Here is a 20,378-nt window from a genome sequence, read left to right on the forward strand (position 1 = left end):
AAGAAAAACGGGCACAAATCAGGGGCAGCGAGGGGGAACAGAAGGCAAAAGAGGGCACTGAATGAAGAGGCAACAAGGGGAACAGAAGGCAAGAAAACGGGCACAAATCAGGGGCAGCGAGGGGGAACAGAAGGCAAAAGAGGGCACAGAATGAAGGGGCAACGAGATGAACAGAAGGCAAGAAAAACGGGCACAAATTAGGGGCAGCGAGGGGGAACAGAAGGCAAAAGAGGGCACAGAATGAAGGGGCAACGAGGGGAACAGAAGGCAAGAAAACGGGCACAAATCAGGGGGAGTGAGGGGGAACAGAAGGCAAGAGAAGGCAAGAGAGGGCACTGAATGAAGGGGCAACGAGGGGAACAGAAGGCAAGAAAACAGGCACAAATCAGGGGCAGCGAGTGGGAACAGAAGGCAAAAGAGGGCACAGAATGAAGGGGCAACGAGGGGAACAGAAGGCAAGAAAAACCGGCACAGATAAGAAGACAGGCACAGGGGGGAGACAGGCAACAGCGGTCACAGATACCAGAAGACAGTATGGGCAGTACAGGGAAAGACCGACGGACAGCGACAGTAATACAAACCTAACGCCTACCACTGGCCACCAGGGATGAGGCGCAGGTGGTAGCCTACGGGTGGAGGAGGGACTCAACTTCTACAGCAGCGGCAGCTGGGGCAGGGTCTGGACACACAGGCGGAGCTGTGTGGTGGGGGAGCGACCTACCAACAAGGTCAAGGGTCGCCCAGACGTGGGTCCCGGGCTTACTGTGTCACTGGATTCAAGCTAACCTGGCTGATGAGGGAAAAAAAAAAACGGTCCTATGATGCTTGTTACCGATCCAGGGAGGACATGGCTTGGCAGTTCGGGCTGGACTATTCCCATGAGGCTTAGGGTCAAGATTGACTTGCATATGGCTGGGTCTAAACTGGGGTGGCATGGTGAGCAAAAGAACTGTGGGTTTATCCCAGATCTGTTGACGAGGGGAGAATGTTTTGATTTGTACTGCATTCCGTCCATCATTTTTGTGTCTTTTGCTTTCTCTCCCTAATTGTGCATTGTATGCCCAGACGGGGGTCCCGGGTCACTGTACCACTGGATTCACGCTAGCCTAGCTGATGAGGGGTGAAACTCTGAAGCCCTAGGATGCCTGTTTCCGGTCCAGGGAGGACCTGGCTTGGCAGTTCGGGCTGGGCTGTTCACATGAGGCACAAGGTCAAGACTGATTTGCATATGGCTTGGTCTAAACAGGGGTGGCATGGTGAGCAAAAGATCAGATGGATTTAATCCATATCTGTTGACTGGGGGGTGAATGTTTTGATTTGCTCTGCATTAAGTCAATCATTTGTGTGTCTTTTGCTTTCTTGCCCTAAGTGAGCTGGGTATGCCGTGACGTGGGTCCTGGGCTCCATGTCCCACTGGATTCAAGCTAGCCTGGCTGATGGGGGGTGAAACCCAGAAACAGGTCCTGGGGTGCATGTTTCCAGGCCAGGGAGGACCTGGCTTGGCAGTTCGGGCTGGACTGTTCCCATGAGGCACAGGGTCAAGACTGATTTGCATATGGCTGGGTCTAAACTGGGGGTGGCATGGTGAGCAAAAGAACGATGGATTTAACCCAGATCTGTTGACTGGGGTTGAATGTTTTGATATGTTCGGCATTCCGTCCATCATTTGTGTGTCTTTAGAATACTTTCACAGCAGAAAAAGAGACAGATAAAAAGCAGTGTATCCGTGGCATAAACATTTTAGGGTACCATTACAACATGTTTTTCACAATGCGGGCCATCAGAGTGAGAGGGTGCAAAGGTCTGAAAGAAGTGATCATAGATGATTGATCCGAGGTCAGTAGATAACAATAGGTTAAATACATCCATGTTATTTATTTACTACATTTCCGGCATTTCTATTGAGAGTGTAAAACAGTGAAAATATTATAGAAGTCAGGACATTGATACAACAGGGTTATAAAACGTTTAACAGCAACCAAGCTCAAAGAAGGAGAGATAAGTAAAATGGCTTCGTAAGAGGCGTTATGTTTCAGTTTGCCGTACGTTGTTCAAAAACCTGAAAGTGTTTGTTTGCAAAATTGGTATTATTCATTATATGACAGGTATTTTCACTGTTTCAAAGCTTGCCTACCCCCTATGGAAGCCAGCGGGCTCACTTTGCTCTCACATGGCCTCGTGATTTTTTTTATTTTGATGACTAACAGACAAAAAATCTGATTCTTCTGGCCAAACACAACGCATTTCCTCTTGTAGCCAGGCTACAAAGATCGGAGAACCTGGTTGCTGTTTTTTTTGTGTCAAGGTCAATCTGATATGGTTCTTCATTCAAATTGTGATTTCCACACAACATCTAAGACCAAATTGTGAAAGTAGGGCTATTTTGTCTTCTCTTAAAATTTCGAAAACTACCACACATAATTTACACCAAGCCACAAAAGGATTTCACTTTTATGCCAACTATTTCCTGCTGCTCCAGTGCAAGCATGTTTTAGACAAACGCGCACAATGAAAGCAGCAAGTGCAGTTTTGAGGCCATCTCTTGCAGCCTGGCTATCATGTGTCGCCCTCTGGTGGCCTGGTAGGTAAGGGAGCTGCCTGCAGTGGTCTTAATGAAGTCCCACCTCTACGTTTTGCTCCGTTTGGTGTCAAATCTGTCCTCTAGATGATGATGTGTGCTTAAGCAATATTTCAAATTTTGAATGGGAAATGTTCCTATATCTTTTTTAGGTCTCGACTAGGCAGCGCATGCGCTGTCTCGTTGAGAGATGCTGTATACAGTATAGTGGGGGAAGCTCCGCCCACTTTCCAGCCTTATTTTTGATTGGCTTGAATCATAATTTCTGCATTCTGATTGGTGCTTCGCTTGTTAATCCCGCCTCCTGACGGCCATGTCGTCATTTTTATCCTTACGAGGCTATCGGCCCCTTTACTAGAAAAACAGTTTTGTTCCCCTGCCTCTCCCCGTTCCCTCCCATAGTCCGTAACTTCTTACACCACAACCACCCCCCACCCCCTCCCATTCGTGCCTTCTTTTACGCCCGCACTTCCGTGTAAAATGCAATAGGGCTCGTGTAAATACGAGCCCTATTGCATTTTCAATGCTTGTTTGTCGTGTCATTGGTGGGTGAATTCGCACTCTGTCTCGCAAGCGCGCGATGCCTTACATCGTGCACATGCTAGACAAAGGGAGGCAGAGACAGCACAAGCAGCGAAGCAGGACGAGGTGAAGCGCTGCCGGGTTCCAAACCGATCTCATCCGTTGCGTTGGAACGGGCTCCATGTTGCCATTCTCAGGTAGTGCTAGCTGTCGCCATGCTCCTGCTGGACAGTTCCTGTAGAGCGGCGGTGTGCGACACCTCAGGTGAGACCAGTAGCGCTTCTGTCAGGTCTGTGGCAAGCTGCCTCTCCCTTCGTGGACTGTACCCAGATCCATCGCTGTAGTGTTGTTGCTCTTAGGTTTCTTCGAGCAGCGTGGGTTTTGGAACCAAAGGATTGACTTTTATAGAGGCTTACAGGGTTGAGTTTTGGTGTGGAGTTTTAACTGTATGTGGTGCCTTGTCATTGTTTAATTATGCCGTATCGAAACAGCTGCCTTTCCTTTATTTATGTCTGGTGTTTTCGGACCTTTAGACGAAAAAGACTTTCACTTTCTCTTTCTGTACAGCGAGGTTCTTTGTGTTCCCTGGGTCTTCCCAGTGTTATTTCATTTTATGCTTCGGGAGGAGGCTATAGTCATCCTGCATCTGGTAGCCTTTTCGTTACCCCTCTCTGCTTGCCAGTGTTTTACAATGTGTGGCACCTGCTCACCATGCGTTGTTTTACTTTGTATATTTGATTTTGCTCTGGCAAGTATGTTTCCTTTTATAATAAGCGGTTTTATGGATGCAATGCCATTATGTATTTTCATTATCTTTAGGTATTTACGTTGATGCCTGACATATTAATGCAACATTTATGTTTTAGGGTTTGTTTACATTATACAGCATTTATGTGTTCAGTGCTTCTGTGGAATGTGGTGCCAGAGAGGGGTGGACTTCGACCCGGGTGGGAGTCTTGTCTATAGGGAGATGCTGATATCTGAGGGGGAGAAAATGTATGCTGGAATATTCTTGAATTAAAGGTTTAGTCTTAAGACAGTTGCAGGGGGAGGGGCAGGCAAGTGTGGTATCCCTATGCTTCAGGCAGGAGAGCTATTGCTCCAGTTACGCAGATGTGCCAAGTGCCATCTTTTCTAGGCAATACTTTTTTTAGGTTACACAACTGCCTTTTATTTAATGTTTAAACAATGCTGTGCTCCCGCACAGTGCTTTAAATGGGCCGGCACTGTCCAGTATTCATTACCGGCTCTTTTTTATTTTGAGAGGGAGAGTACCGGCACTTTTTTTGGGACTTATTCAAATTATTGATTCCTTCTGCAGGCACCTGTGCTTCATTTGTGCCAACCCTAAGTTCTGGCACTTATATGCAACAGTGGATGGTGCAGCCCTATTATGCACGCGTTGCTAAGTTTTCATTAACTGTATGCACAATGGATTATTATTTAAAACAGGCCTGTTAAAAAAGGTTTTCTTATCACTCCACGTGCACCGATCGATTTACAGCCTGTATTGCGTTAGGAAACCCTCACTTCACAACCTGTGTTTATTTAGCGGGTTCTTACTCTTACACAAAATGTATACAGGCCATTATGCCCTCAAATATGCATTAAAAATGGTGCCGAATCCAGGCGCAGGATACTGTTACATGTATAGAAGTAAACTTGTTTCTCCTCCACCTGAAAAATTACCGCAAGGAATAAGAAAACAGTACAGTAATCTGAAAAAATGCACACCTGCACTAAAACAAAACACAAACATTCAATGATTGTGTGTAATTACTTAACTAGTGGACTTCCTTTCAAGACGACCAGAGCTGATCATTCATTTGCAAGAGGGACAGAACCTGCACTAGTGGTGGACGTGGGAGAGGCCTCTTAAATTGACAAATCAAGCACGGTTTCAGAGGTCAATAAAACGAGTACCATTGCGTTTGGTAAAGAAGGGGATACATAACGCAGACCCATTTCTCAGAGACCAACAGTGCTCAGTTTGTGACTTTAAACAGCTGCATCAAAGCTCTTCAGGCTCAGCCTTAAAGCAGCACGACTGTTTATCAGGTCACACAGATGTCACTATGTCACGATGAAATACTATTTCTCTTGGTTCTTAGATGGCAGCAGGCCCAGGCTTCATGCAGCAGATATACTCACTCCTAAGTTTACACAAAGTTACAGGCTACCGCTTCATACAGCAGGGATATCCTCCAATACCACGCATTACAGGCTGGGCTTTAGGTGGCAGAGCTGTCACTCAGGCACCAGCGCTGTCCAGGCCCAGGCTCTGGACATGAACTGTGGGGAAGTGCCCCAAGCAGGGACCTGAACCTTGTCCAAAATAAATAGATGCAACGTAGGTGACATCACAGGGAGCGCCTTCTCCCGACGTCTCATCCAGTGACGTCACAGAAAACGGCGTAACACATTGCGTTTCTGTGATTCACCATAAATATTGTGGAAATTGTTTCAGGGGTTCATTGCGAGGTGGGAGCCGGACCGCTGCACAGTTGGTGCAGACAAGCAGAGCCCCCGCCACACTAGCCGTGGCCGAGCTGGCCATGCACCCTCTTGACAAACATGTTCCCGTTCACGTTTACATGGTACTTTGCTTGTTTATTTATCAAGCCCACATCCGCTATAGCTTCTTGACGCCATATGAACCCTGTCGGGAGGCTATTTATCATAAAATTGGACAGAATTTGAAGAGGAGTTAAACAGCGATCCAGAAAAATACAGTGTGTCAAGAAGTAAGACCTTCTATTAAAAAAAACAACCTCTATTGGAACTATTCAAACCTTAGATTTGAGCTTTCTGTGAAACTTTTGTTAAGATGATTCTAGGCATACTGACAGTGGCTTCGGCCATGCTGGGAGACGTTTCAGGTGGGAGCTAGGGGTGTGGCGGCAGGTCTGCACAGCCATGCCGGCCTAGCGTACCCGTCCTGCTCCCTGAAGCCAGATACTTATGCGGGCGCCTCTTGTTAGAAATAAATGAATGCCCCTCACCCACTGACAGGTGTCTCACAGTGTGGGGTGGGGGACATTTATAGGATGTTTCTATCTTTGACCCAAGTAGTTTACATGGCGGTCACACACAGTAGAGATGCCAGAGAGGCCTCCCTTACATTGTGTGACCTCTCAATGGCAAAGCCTTCATTGCGGCTCTGCTGTTTCCTCGCAGGAAGCAATGCGTTCCTTCTCAAACTAAACGAGATGGGTGAACAGAGAGGAGGGTGGAGGGAATGTCTGCCTTTTTTGGTGGATGTCATATCGGTACCCTCCTCTAAATGAGGTACAAATTACTAAAAATATGTCACTCTCACCTACCTGACAGCAGCCAGACACAATCTTCCTGTGATCAGGAAAGTCATTGTACCGTAATCCCCCTATAAAGCGGTGCCTCCCCCAGAGCCCTAATTTAGAGGTCAGTTCTTTAATGCAGATCAGCGCTGCCAACATTGGCATGGGTATTTCTTCACTCCATTTCTGCTGACCTTTAAATGAGGTGCCCATTCTCTAGCCCCAGGGACTGCTCCATCTTTATACGGTTAAACTACCAGTGAATGATAAGCAACTCTCGATGGCTCCGTGAGTTGAGGACGCACTGTTAGTCACGAGATAGCTGCTGGCTAAGAGACCTCAGCATCTTATCCTTCTCAGTTCGATTACATTGAATAAAAGTGACACAACAACAGAAAATCCTACATGCGCCTTGAAAGCGCTTCAGATGGGCTACTTTTCTTGAGAATGCACTCACTGGAGTATGAAGAAATGTACGTACATTTTTATATGTATTTAAGGCTGCGCAAAATATGAAATAAAAACGTGAAATACTATTTACATGCTCTTGCTTTCTTCTTGAGTTATGCAGTTAGTTCTTCTCGGAATTTGTTGGTAGTGGTTTCTAGCTGTGAAAGCTGCATATTTTCAACATCGGCAGGAGTCGTTTTCAGAATGCAGTTTACCTCCACCGCCCATGAGCCACTCCTCTTGACCTCATCCCCACAGACTGTAGTCGCCCACGTATTCTTCACTCAGCTCTTATTTCCTTATCTCCTCACTCTCTGCCATTCCGAACATTCTCTGGCCCTCGCCACACGTTATCCTCTCCTCCTCATCCAACTCTGTATAGCCCAGCCCTTCTTGTCCTCATATTAATATGCATCACTTCATTTTTCCCGCATTCTCAACCACTGAATTATTGCTTCCACCTACTTTTCATTCCCTCAGCCGTTCTTCTCCTCCTGGGGCCTCCTGCTCTGCGCCACTCCCTCTTTTTAGGTCTCGCCTGACCCAGCGCATGCGCTGGTCTGGCGAGACTTATTGAGAGGGCTCCAAAAAGTGCTACCAGGCCAGCCTGGAGCTACAGTGCATGTGCGTGGGCGCGCGTGCAGCGCTTGCCGCGATTACTTTCACTTTCGTGGCCACACGGCCGCTTTGATGTTTGAACGCGATCGCGATCAATTTCACGGCCCGCTTGGCATAGCCAATAGGTCTCGCTTTTGGGACCTTATAAGTATTTAGTTATGCAACTGTTGCATGGCTAAACACTTATAGGGTCCCAAAGGCGAGACCTATTGGCTATGCCAATGCTTGTTATCTTTCTATCCAGTTCTTCCTTTATCGTAGCAAAGGCTGCAGCATACTTTTTGTTAGGATGGCGTGCACCTTCCATATCCTAAAGATTGATGCCAAAGGAAAGACAGCATACTTGTAATGATGTAATAAAAGTTAAGTACTCCACTGTACTCCTTTGCAATAATGAAACTCAGGATGCCGTTAGCTTAGGAGTGCACCACTCTCTAGGTGTAAGCAAAGGAGTATTAAAAGAATATCTGAACTTCGAGTGCATATCAACTTGTAAGGGTCTTCAATGTTATCTTTGGCTGTCAGGTGATTAGAGGGTGTTAAAGAAAGTCTACCCACATGCCAATTCGAAATCAGCAGAGTGTTAAAAATAAAAATATATATGCGAATCACAGAGTCAGGCAACACCCCAAATGAGCATAACATGCACAGGCAGAGATAAGACTCAGTTATGCACATGGCTCCTATGTAGGTTCATGGGATTCAAATACAAGAAAAAGCATTCAGGTAGGAAAAGAATTGTAAACTGTCGTTGCTGAGCAAGATACTGAACTTTCTCCCTTCATGTGCCAAGCATGGAAATGAGGCATTGCATGCCATAGAGAACATAACTTGAATGCATGGTTAGGATGAGCAGGAAGATGGCTACAGAGGTCACTGAGGCAACGAGTTTAAAATTGAAAAAAGGCTCTCAAGTATCTTGGACTAGATAACATAAACTCTGTTTTCCACTATTATGTCTGTAATAGGCTTTTGTCCTTTTTAGGTCGAGCATTCAAAACCTCTTGTATATACTTTAGTATATACTTATATGTGTATACTTTGTGGGCTCTGGAGATCAGCCCTAGGACTTGTCTGCTTCCGCTTAGGGACTTTTCTGTTCAACTGCATCTATTTAACTGTCTTGAGAGAAAACGACCAGTAGAGGTCATTAAAATACCAGAATTGTTTCCTGCTTGTTCAACTGCCTCTATTTAACTGTCTTGATAGAAAACGACCAGCAGTGGTCAGTAAAATACCAGAATCACTTTAGCATTCTGTAGATTCCAGTCCATAGAAATTGTCTTCCACGAGCACCCATAGACAATATTTTTTCTTGTATTTTCAGTGATATGACCACTGAAGGCCCAGATTTTAGATTAAAAACAGAGCTTTGGACTGTACCATTTCCTGCTGAAAGGCATTATTTCTCCCCACGTGTTCTCATACCTGGCATGTTCCGCAGTTTGGTGCCTACTTTCCCTCCATGTTAAGGAACTGTAGATGTTTCAGCACCCAGGTTAATGTGCTGCATAGCTAAATACATATAAGGTCCCAAAGGCGAGACCGATTGCATTGCAAATGCTTGTCCTCTTTTGACTTTCCTGAACAGAGTTCGAACAAAGCGAAGGACCTTTTTCGCGAATTCTGTGTGATTTGCTTAAACGGATCCAGAGTTTGCACCACATGAAAATAAATTTCTACCGTGGTCCTCCAGATGCAACTGCAGAGCCACCACCACTGACAGCATCTTAATGCCACTGCGTCAAATGCAAAGTTTACCCCTAGGCAGAGCTGTAGACGCAGCACATTTAGTCCCAGGCCGCGTATTCCATTTAAACTCTGTTTAAAAGTAGAAGACGTAGATTGTTTACCTTGTATATCCAATTTACTCTCCCTGATGCCCCTACTGTATTGGTGTAGTTCACAAGTCCAATGTTCCCCTCGGTTGCTGCATAAAATTCAGTGATTCGAATGTCGCCAAAGCGCTTCAGGAACTCCTTCCACACGTCAGGGCGCAGACCATTGCCAACCGCCAGTCTTACACAGTGCTCACGGTCGTTGTCTTTCTGGAAAAAGAGCAAAAGAATAAAGATATAAACTACATTTGCAGGCAAGTTCAATACCGTTCAGTACATGAGGTTACCAAGGTGGGACAGGCCTGGTTTGCATCTTTCTTCCACTTGCCTTGCACAGTGCTTTGCTTGTTGAACTGCAGCCCCTTCAGAGTGAGTAAGCAGTATCTAGTGGTGTTAATACTTCAGGCTAAAAGCAGAGAAGTCAATCGTGCATTATATTTATTGGAGTGTGTGTCCGTGTATCAATGCAACGTGTATACATCCTATCACTACTTTACGTGAGATCAGAGCCATTTCTAATGACGTGATTCTGCAGTTGCAGCGTTTTCTGATAATTATGGATTTACCACATTCAACACATACTCCTCTACCTGCTGCATAACTTGTAGCCTCTAACAAAAAGAAATTCTAGTTCAAAAGCACAAATTACTAAAACAAAGGAAAAAAACAAAAAACACTTTATATGGCGCCCTGCAGTGGAAGAAGGTCCCTTTCAAAGGTTCACTAGTCACCTTTCAGTTGCTGATTGCACTACTCGATTTTAATGACAATATTCAAGTGTGCTCAAATAAATGTGCTGCAATATTTCAGATCATTTGCACTTCTTGCTGCATAATTTATTAACCCCGCCACTTAATAATGGGGCCCTACATTGCATCATAATTCCAGTTCTCTTTATCTGCCATGCCCCCACAAAGGTGCCGCCGCCAATGCCCAGAGGTACGAAGACGCAGAGATGATGCCATAAGAGTTTCAATTGTGAGGTCGTTGACATCATCAGATATGGTCATGGATCATCTTTTGCGGTGTCATATCGTGTGCTTGCGGCAATGAGTTCCTCTACTAGACCGCCACACTGGCAGCATCGCGCATATTTGACCAATTTTCCACAGTGGTTATTGTGCACACTTTCCCACAGCTGTGCCTCTGTGAAGTTCTGTACACAGGTGTTCAACATCTACTAGAGTGCAATTCTGCACACTGTTGCTCGTTCTCACCCAACACAGTAATGCACATATTTCCCAGTCTTCACAATTCTGCAGTAATGCAGGTAAGGGCCGGATTCCGAATTGCACACTACTTGCGGGGTGGTAAATCAGCATGCACATTTATGTTACCATGCGTTAACACCGTGTCAGTACCATGCAATCGCGACTTTATCGCCATGGACTACGGAATCTGCATGAGGAACCAGATTAGTCAGTCATAAAACCACACAGAATTTCCAAAATCCATGAGGTTGGAGTCATATATTTACAACCTGCTGTTAGCAGTTAGTAAATGCATGTGGTCTTCTGTGCGGGGTGGGGGAGGAGCAAGCGGGTGTGTGGAATAAGCCTACCTGCCAACTCTGACAGACGATATCGGCTCCCATCACACGGTCTCCAATGAGGAGCCCATATCGCACGGGGGCAGGGAAAACATGCAGAAAACCACTGTAAATAGTGGTTTTCCAGTTTGTTTTCTGAGACTTTGAACTGTCAAAGTCCATTAAGGTTTGTGAAAACAAACCAGGACATGGGCGCCAGCCTCGGCAAGCTTTTTGCTTTGGAGGAGGGCGCTTGGGGGAGGGGTGAGGTCAAAAGTGCCTCGTAGGTACTTGTGGGCACGAGGCCCGGCACCCTTCAAGGCCCTGCCCCATCTTACATGGTGAGATTGTTCTTTAAATTGGCAGTAGGGGACAGAATAGATAAAGCAATAAGGCATGACAGGGGGAGCACTAAATGCTCCTACCCTGTCAGGGAAACAAGGGTGGGGGGTGGGTGTGTAATGAAACACTTGGCTGCTGCAACCAGAGCCTCGTGCAATTTTACCGGCTGACTCAGTAAATTCAGGTCCATTGTTGCGACACCTGGGAAATTTGGTGCAGGAATACCAGCCCATTTGTTATCCGGCAGAGAATTCATCTTCTCCGCCTGATTAATAATCGTGGCCTTAGTGGTTTTTTTTTGTTTCTTCTTTTTAATTAAGGAGCTCTCCCTGTGCATCCGCGGCTCACAGTCTACAACCGTACAAGCCGCATTTAACACATTTCTGCAGTAGGTTTATTGACCCACTGACCTTCAGATTGGGATTAGAATTCTTCACATAGATATGTATAATCTGCATGCACTTTACAGTATACCAGGGACACACTTGAAGTCAATGTGTGAGGACACTTGGAGACTCACCGAGAGTTCACTGAAGTGGGAGAATTGCAGTAAATGAACTCATGCTTCCCCACTTTAGAGCACTGTTTAAATCTTGTAGGCCTTATGCCTTCATGGCTTCAGCGATGAGAAACCTGTGACCTAGCGTCTCATCCACAGATGACTCACCAGGACCCAGTGAGAGTTGTCCCGCCCTATTGAGATCGAGGCAGGGGCAGGGGAAATGCAAAGCGCAACCCTCACATGTGCACTGAGAAAACACCTGCGCATCGGGCCATTTATTTTTATATTGCGTCCAGGGACGTTACCAAACGTTTAACAGGATGTGACATCAACAAAGTTCAAATATCACACATTATGAAAAAGATAAAACATATTGAAAAAGTTTAAGGTGTAATTTACATACATACGACCTACTTATTAATTAAGGTGCTGTCCTGACATGCCAGGGGTGAACTCAAAATATTGCACGGGAAAGCTGAAATATGGCCGGGCAGATACACGATATTCTGGATCACTTCTAGTTTTGGTGAGGTGGTCCCTGCAGATCTCTGAATCTCCTCAGGCTCTCTTTAGTGTGTTAATTCTAGGGTCACAGCCATTGCTCGTGGCTTAGAGTCAACAAAGAACCAAGTAAAATCTCTCTCTACACAAAGAACCGTAGTACAGTCTTTGATCAGTGCTAGGCTGGACTACGGAAACATGCTATACCCAGGCATGTCACAAAAACTGTTAAAGAGGCTCCAGATTGTGCAAAATGTGGCAGCTCATTTGCTTCGTCATGTGCAAGGTCTTTTCTTTGGCGTCTTCAGATCTACGTACTCTTCATTGGCTACCAATAGACAAGCCTGTTCAATTCAAAGCACTGTGCTACCGCACAAGGCCTCCTGTGGATGTGGCCCCACTTATCTCAGTGCAATTGTGCATTACGACTCTCCTAACTGAACCCTTCGCTCTGGCAGGGACATCTTAAGGATTATGGGGGCCCTGGGCCAAACGTATTTTGAGGGCCCCTGTTCGGAACAGCTTTGAATTTCTGGTTCAGTTCAGCTCTTTATGTTGTCTTTGGCCAGGTCACTGACAGTGCACAGGAACACTCGTCAAAATTCTTAATTCTTAAATTCTTAATATTTACATCTAATATTCAGGGATAGTGACATGCGTTTTCAATATTATAAACAGCAGCACCTCACTAATATCACTGCAAATAATATATGTGACAACCTTCCATATCTAATATGTGAGGTTCTATTTTGATAAAAAAAAAACTTTTTATGGATGTTTCATGAAACATAAACACATGTTTCTGCAAAATATCTGTAATAGATTCTCACAAATCACCCACATTAACAATAAATTAAAGGAAAATGATATTCCATCTGTTTAAGAAAAATTCAAGGTCATCATGACAAGACTCTGCAGAACAGAGCTGGCACTATCAAGGGGTCCCCTAAAAGACTGGGGCCCTGGGCCAGAGCCCACTTTGCCCATGGCTTAAAACGTCTCTGCGCTCTGGGAGTCAACATCTGGCTAAAATACCTTGTTTTAAATTACCAAGGCAAGGTGGTAGGTCTTTTTCCCTTCTTGGCCCAACAGTGAGGCAATATCTTCCTTTAAATGTCTGTACCTACACTTTCTATTTGGATTTCTGTAGGTTGCTTAAAACGTGGTTATGTTATTGTGACTGTTTTCCACCACCTTAAAGCAGCACTCGGAAACCCCATTGGGATAACCATGAGATAGATAGATAGAACAGATAGATAGATAGATAGATAGATAGACCAGTTATTTATTTATCAGAAAATTGCATGACATTCCTACTGGAGACATCTTACATAATTTCAATCGTGGAACAGAGCTAAGTAGACATGCCGGATTATATAAAGCAAAGTTGAGATTGAGTTTTAAAACAAAGAAACTGTTATGAGAAAAAGAAACAGCAAAACAAGAACAGAGAGAGGGAAGACATCAATAAAACATTTAATCATAGTTTAGTACCATTTTAGATCTATGTACAACTTTGATACAGGGTTTATCATAAATTGGTTCTAGTCTCATGAGATGGAATTTCAGGATACTTTGAAGTCGCTGAGTGGGAAGTAGACTTGGGTTTCAGGGGAAGTGAGTTTTAATGATGGAGTCTAGCAGGCCATACTACTAGAAACTTGGGGGGTGATTACGATGGCGGTCGGACGAGTGTCCGACTGCCATCGTTGCACGATTGGGACCAGCCGACAAGCAGTCAGCAGTTCCACCAGTCAGATTAGGACACCTTCTAAGCGGTCGGAAACATCCCTTTTAGGTTCAGCCAGGCAGCGCTTGCGCTGTCTGCGAGAAATGGTGTATCCAGTCTATGGGCTGTAAGCACGCCCAGGCAATACCATTGGTTCTTTGTTGTGCCATTCAGAAATGCTGGATTTCTATTTGTCCGTTGCCTCTAATTGTCTCTCCTTTGGGTGCTTGGTGCAGCCCTGGCGATTTTAGTAAGTGATGGTTTTGGTTGGCCATCACATGCTTCCTCCTCGCACAGCACATTGATGGCTTCCTACCTCTGTGCATCGCAGCCTCAGGGTTAATTCTTTGGCTGCCCATCTGTTCCTTTTTTATTTTATTTTTTTATTGTTTTCAGAACAGTTACAACAAAAAGACACTGAATCTATCCATTGCGTACAGATCCTTTGACCAATTATCACCCAAATGCACAATCACACAATCAACCCCAGTTCTATTGTACTGATACAGATTGCGGCTCCCCACCTCCCCATAAGCCATCTCAACAGTCCGAGTCAGAGGAGTCCTCATCTGAAAGCGATGGCGGGTCACATATTCCCCCCCCTATACTTGTTCCATGCCCCCCAAACCTTTTCCCACTTGCGAGGACATCCCCGCCTGATAAATACTGATCGCTCAGCGAACATGGCTACATCCATATCTCGCCTCCATTTGGTCAGCAACGGCACCTCCACCGCTCCCCATTTTTGGGCTATGTTCCTTTTGCCCATCATTATCCCCAACGTTACCCAGCTCTGCGCCTGACGATTGAGGTCATTGGGTTCCCACACATTTAACAGACAGCGCCGAGGCTCCGGCAACAACGATACCCCGCATGCCTGCGACATTGTACGCAGCACTCGCTTCCAGAAGTCTTGGATGACAGGACACTCCCAGATAGTGTGATAAAAGGTTCCTTCCTCCCCACAACCTCGCAAGCAGAAGGGGTGTAGCGCCCTGCCCATCTTATGTAGTAAGCACCTGGTGTAGTACGAGCGATGCAAAATACGAAGCTGCACCAGCCGCAGCCTCAACGGTATGCCCGCCTCGCGTGGCGAGGCCAGCGCCTCGCGCCATTCCGGGTCATCAAAGTCACTGACCTCATCGTCCCACCTCTCCCGCAAGGGCCCCATAGGGTCTGGTCGATTGTTGATAAGTTTGCGGTATGTGAAGGACGTAGCCTTCTTTGGCATGTATTCCGTCAACAGCCTGTCCTCCAACGGGGATGCCTCCGGAACCTGCGCACCAGGGGCCAGCTGTGCAACTAGGGCATGTTTCATCTGGAGGTATCTGAACCATTCCGACGGAGCCAGCTCATATTGCTGTTGCAAGCGCGCAAACTGGATGACCGCCCCCTTTTGCCACACATCACCTATTACTGAAATTCCGATGTTGTCCCAAGCGTCGAAGCCCTGGCTATCCCTCAATCGTCCCAGTTGCTTAGCAACCCAGAGAGGTGTAAGTTGAGTCAAGACCCCTCGCCATCCCAACCTGGCCTGCGCCGCATGCCAGATAGACACAGTCTGTCTCAGAGGGCCGATCAACTTCGAGGCTAGTCTAGTGTCACACAAAGGGGACAGCATACCCCTTTCGCCCAGCACATCCCTGTCCGCCTTGAATGCAAAGTCAGACTGTGGTGCGTGGAGCCACTGGTTAATCACCTTCAGCTGCGCCGCCCAATAGTAGAGCTGAATATCCGGGAGCGCAATTCCCCCATCGTACCACCCGCAAACTAATTTAGATTGCGCAATTCGCGCCGGCTTGTTGCCCCAGAGTAGGCTGGAAACCTGCGCTGCTATCGCGCGGAAGTGGGCCGGAGGCACCGGGTATTCTCCAGCACATATAAAAATCGCGGTAGAGCCATCATTTTGAAGAGCGCCGCTCTCCCCACCAGGGTCAGAGGCAGCGCTCCCCAGTGCTGCACGTCACGCTTGAGGCGGTCCACTTGAGGGCTTAGATTGCGCCTGAAAAACTCCATCTGGTCTGTCGTAATGTGCACCCCCAGATACTTGAACGACCCCTTCGCCACCTGAAGCGGACACCCCGCCAGCAGCCGCGGAGGGGGGCCCCGCAGCAAGAGGAGGACCGACTTCGACCAATTGATCGTATAGCCCGACGCTCTGCCAAAGATTTCGCAGATGTTAAGTAGCGTCAATATGGAACGCCTAGGGGAGGACAAATACAGCAGCACGTCATCCGCGTATAGGGAGACGCGGTCCTCCCAGTCGGCAGACCACTGGAGGCCCCGCATCATTGGCTCCCACCGTATCCAAGCCGCGAGCGGCTTGAGCACTAGGGCGAAGAGCAACGGCGACAAAGGACAGCCCTGATGAGTGCCACGCTCCAGGGGGAAGTCCTCCAACATATGCCCGTTGACCGCGACATGGGCCAGTGGTTTAGTGTATAGGAGTCAGACCCAAGCACAGAATTTAGGCCCGAACCCCAGATGCAACAACACCGCAAAGAGAAAGGGCCATTCTACCATGTCGAACGCCATACGGGCGTCAAGAGAAAGAATCACTGCCGGTTCCTGCAAACGTTCCACTCGGGCCAGCACACCATGCAGACGCCTCAAGTTGTGCGATGTACCTCTGCCGGGCATAAAGTCTGACTGATCCGGGTGCGCAATGTCAGATAAATGCGGCGTTAGCCTGATGGCCAACAATTTCCCGAGGATCTTGGCCTCCGCGTTGATCAGCGAGATGGGACGGTAAGAGGTGCATTGGGCTGCCGGTTTACCCGGCTTCGGAATTACCACGATGGTGGCTGTTCGTTGATCCACGGGGAGCTCTCCCATCTCCAGGCTGTGTGTAAACATATTTAATAAGTGCAGGGCCAGTGTCTCGGTTAGCCTCTGATAGAGCTCAATCGGGATGCCGTTTGGGCCCAGAGCTTTACCGGGCTGTAACGCGCCGATAGCCGCCTGTAGCTCCTCCACCGTGAGCTCGGCCTCAAGGGTCTCCCGAGCCTCAGGGGAAAGCTTGGGCATCTGCAGGTCTCGGATGTACGTCAGTGCCATCTCCACCGTCATGGAGGAGGCGGAGGAGTAGACCCCTCGAAAATGCTCTGCCAGGGTGTGCACTATTACTCGCGGGTCGGTCTTCTTCATCCCCTCGTCAGTGCTAAGTTGCGCAATCCACCTGACACCACTGTCGCGCCTGTCTAGCGACGCCAGCAGCCTACCCGTTTTGTTGCCCACATCATAAACTGTGTGCCGGGAGGCCTCTAGGTGCTGTCTGACACGCTCTGTGAGGTGCTCCTTATATTTCGTCTGCATCACATGCAGGTCGTGTGAGGCCGTGGCGGAGGGAGCATGGGCCTGGCGAGCCTCCGTCGCCCGGAGCTCAAGCTCAAGCGACTGCAACTCAGCTAGCTGTTCACGCTTATACTCCGAAACGGCGGCCATCGCCGGTCCCCTTACTATCGTTTTGTATGCCTCCCAGAGAACCGCAGGGGAGTCGACCGAAGCGGTGTTTTCTTGGAAGTAAGATTTCGTCACCTGCGCTATAGATTTACTGATCTTTGGTAGCCGTATGCAGCCAGGGCGTATCGGATAAATGCGGCGACGCATCAGATGATAACTAGTGTAATGCAAGAGTATCGGGGAATGATCAGAGATACCTCTGGGTCTGATATCTATATTTCGATATTTTGGAGGCAGCCGGGGGAGCCCACAAAGTAATCAATGCGAGTTAGACTATTGTGCACCCCGGAGTGAAACGTGTACTGCCGCGCCGACGGGTGATGCAACCGCCATAAATCTGTGAACCCGATCGCCTCTGTGAAACTCGCAAGGCGCGACACCCCCCCGCCCTTCGCACGGGGCGGACACCGGTCAGTGAGGTCGTTCATAACAGCATTGAAGTTGCCACCCAATAACACCTCCCCCTCCGGCAGTGTAAGCAGAAATTCACTGAGCGCTGGGAACGCCGCAGCATGCAGCCCAGGTGGGATATAGACAGACACTATGTTGAGGGGCCGCCCCTCCCATTGAGTGTGAGCAGCGGAGAAGCGCCCAGACCCCTCAGTGTGCACACTGAGCACGATCAAGTGGGACTGCCTGCGCAGCAGTATGCCAACCCCCCGGGACCCAGAGGTGAATTCAGAGTGCGCCACCATCTTATACCCCCATCTGTCTAACGCTTTAGTAGTGGTGCCGGTGAGGTGAGTCTCCTGGAGCAAGACCACCGCCGGGGTGCATCTCTTAATACTTTGTAGGACCAGGCCCCGTTTAATTTTATCTCCCAATTCCCGCACATTCCACGTAAGTAAAGAGAGGGGTTGCACCGGGGTCAAAGTGTTTTCAGGCGGTGGGTCGTTCATCAGGCCGGACATTATGGCGGGTAAGGCTGAAGGCCGCAGGCAGCGCGGCACAACCGGCGTAGGACCTGAGTAGTGCAATGAGGGCGCGCATTGTATAATGTAGGTGTCAGTGTCATCAGGAACTCAAATATAACAATAAAACAGTAAAACATTCCCCAACCCCCCAAGCCCTTCCCTGCCATACGGACCTAAAACTGCCCGCCACCCCAACTCAGCAGAGTGCTCATACCCCTTAACCCCAAACAGTACTTGCGTGCCAAGGAGCGGGAGGTCCAAGGAAGACCACGACATCCCCTGCCCCAAGGTCCCATAGAGCGTTCGACAAAGTAGCCGGCCACTCCGGCGGCAGGAGGTCTCGAAGTTCACTTGCTAGCAGCATGTCCAATGAGGCACCGCAGGGATTCTCATCCAGCGGATTCCTCCTCAGCGTCCTCCGTCCGCCGGTCTCGACCACCCGGGTCCTCCGGTCCCACCGATTGTCGACCCCTCCGGTCCACGCGCCCAGTACCTTGAACCCGTTGCCATCCCTCGAGCCTGTCATGAGCCTCTTCTGGTGTGTCGAAAAACCTCGTTTTCCCATCTGCCACCACCCTCAACCGTGCCGGGAAGAGCATGGCATAGGGAAGCTCTCGGGCCCTGAGCTTCTTTTTGACGTCCAGGAAGCTCCTCCGCTGCGCCGCCACCACCGCCGTGTGGTCCGGAAAGAAGGAGACTGTGGAGTTCTGGAGGCGGATGGGCGGTGCCACCCGCGCCGCCTGGAGAATGATGTCCCTATCTCGGAAGTTGAACATGCGAGCTAGGACCGGTCGAGGGGGCGCCCCAACCTTCGGTCGGTCACCAGGCACCCTGTGGGCGCGCTCCACTGAGAAGAAGGCCGAGAGGCCCCTGGGCTGCAGCTTGGACTTTATCAGGTCCTCCACATATAAGTCCATAGCAGGATGGCCCTCGCTTTCGGGAATCCCCGTGATGCGCACATTATTGCGACCGGAGTGGCCCTCCTGGTCGTCCAGCCTGGCCGCCATGCGTTTGTTCTCCGCTTTCAGCTGGGACACCTTTTGTAGGAGATAGCTAGAGTCTTTGGTTAAAGTAGCCGTCACCTGCTCCACATCCGTGACTCTGGCCGACATTTTTTGGAAGTCCGCACGGAGAAGGGACACGTCCGAGGAAATCGTCCCAACGGTGGACTGTACCTGCGTCAGGGCAGCCATGATGTCCTCCAGCGTTACTTTTGGCGTCGCCGGCTCTGCCGCCACCTTCTCGGTACGTCCGCCTCGGTCCTGCGCGGGGTTAGTTTCTTTGCTGTGGGCAAATTTGTCCAGTTTGCCCTGCTGACTCGCCCGGGACCCCTTCCCACTCATGACCGCCTCGGAAGACTCCACCGCCGCTATCCCCCCACAGTCACCGGGCAATCGGCGGGGTGGGGGACCCCGACCGGGCACCGCCAAGCCAAGGTCCGCGCAGGAGCTGGCCATCTCCACGGGTAACACCTTCGGGCGCTGTGCAGGTAGGTGGGCGTAGCGATCACTGTGGTCAGGGGTCCAGCACCGATCACCCCCGCAGCCCGCAGCTCACCTCGCCAATCTCGGCCGGAGGGAGGAGGAGGGAGCTCCAGGCCCCCAATTCAATTGTCTTCTGGCACCACCAAGCACTCCTCCGTCGTCCCACGATGGGCCAGGGCAGCACCGGCCACCAGGCCCGATCACGGGTCCCCCGCAAGGTCGTCCTCCTCTGGGCCGTTCAGGCCCCGCCTCCCCTCGGCACCGTCGAGGCCCCAGGCAGCAGTCGAGGATGTAAGCGGGGCGCGATCCGCGCGTACCTCCGCTGGGCCCATTGCACTCCGTAACTTCCTCCAGGAGGCCCGCCGAGTCAGGCCGGATTTCCGCCCGTGGCGCCCGGGACACATCTGCAACTCGAGGTCCCGGCTTCAAACGCCGGCATAGGCCGCAACTCCCCGGGCCGCGCCGAAGACGTTCTGGGCCGCACAGAGAGCCGGGGATTGAAGCAGGCTGGGTCGCTTCGTCTCCGTTCCTCGTTCCGGGACCTTGGGGGAAGAATCGTGCACGGATAGCTGGACGGATGTTAGGGGAGTCGGCCTCACCCTCGGAGCTCGATT

At 49.1% G+C, this 20,378-nt stretch overlaps 1 protein-coding gene across 1 annotated transcript in view; it reads right to left on the reverse strand.

The window, feature by feature from the left end:
- The window catches only part of SLC27A2 (solute carrier family 27 member 2), a 426,278-nt gene that overhangs the window by 163,950 nt on the left and 241,950 nt on the right, over positions 1-20,378 (reverse strand). The window contains exon 5 of the mRNA XM_085644259.1: positions 9,318-9,512. Coding sequence (XP_085500385.1) covers positions 9,318-9,512 — 195 coding nt within the window. The remainder of the gene's footprint in view (positions 1-9,317; positions 9,513-20,378) is intronic.

The sequence above is a fragment of the Triturus cristatus genome, chromosome 3_1, assembly GCF_964204655.1.
Source record: "Triturus cristatus chromosome 3_1, aTriCri1.1, whole genome shotgun sequence".
NCBI classification, from domain to species: domain Eukaryota; kingdom Metazoa; phylum Chordata; class Amphibia; order Caudata; family Salamandridae; genus Triturus; species Triturus cristatus.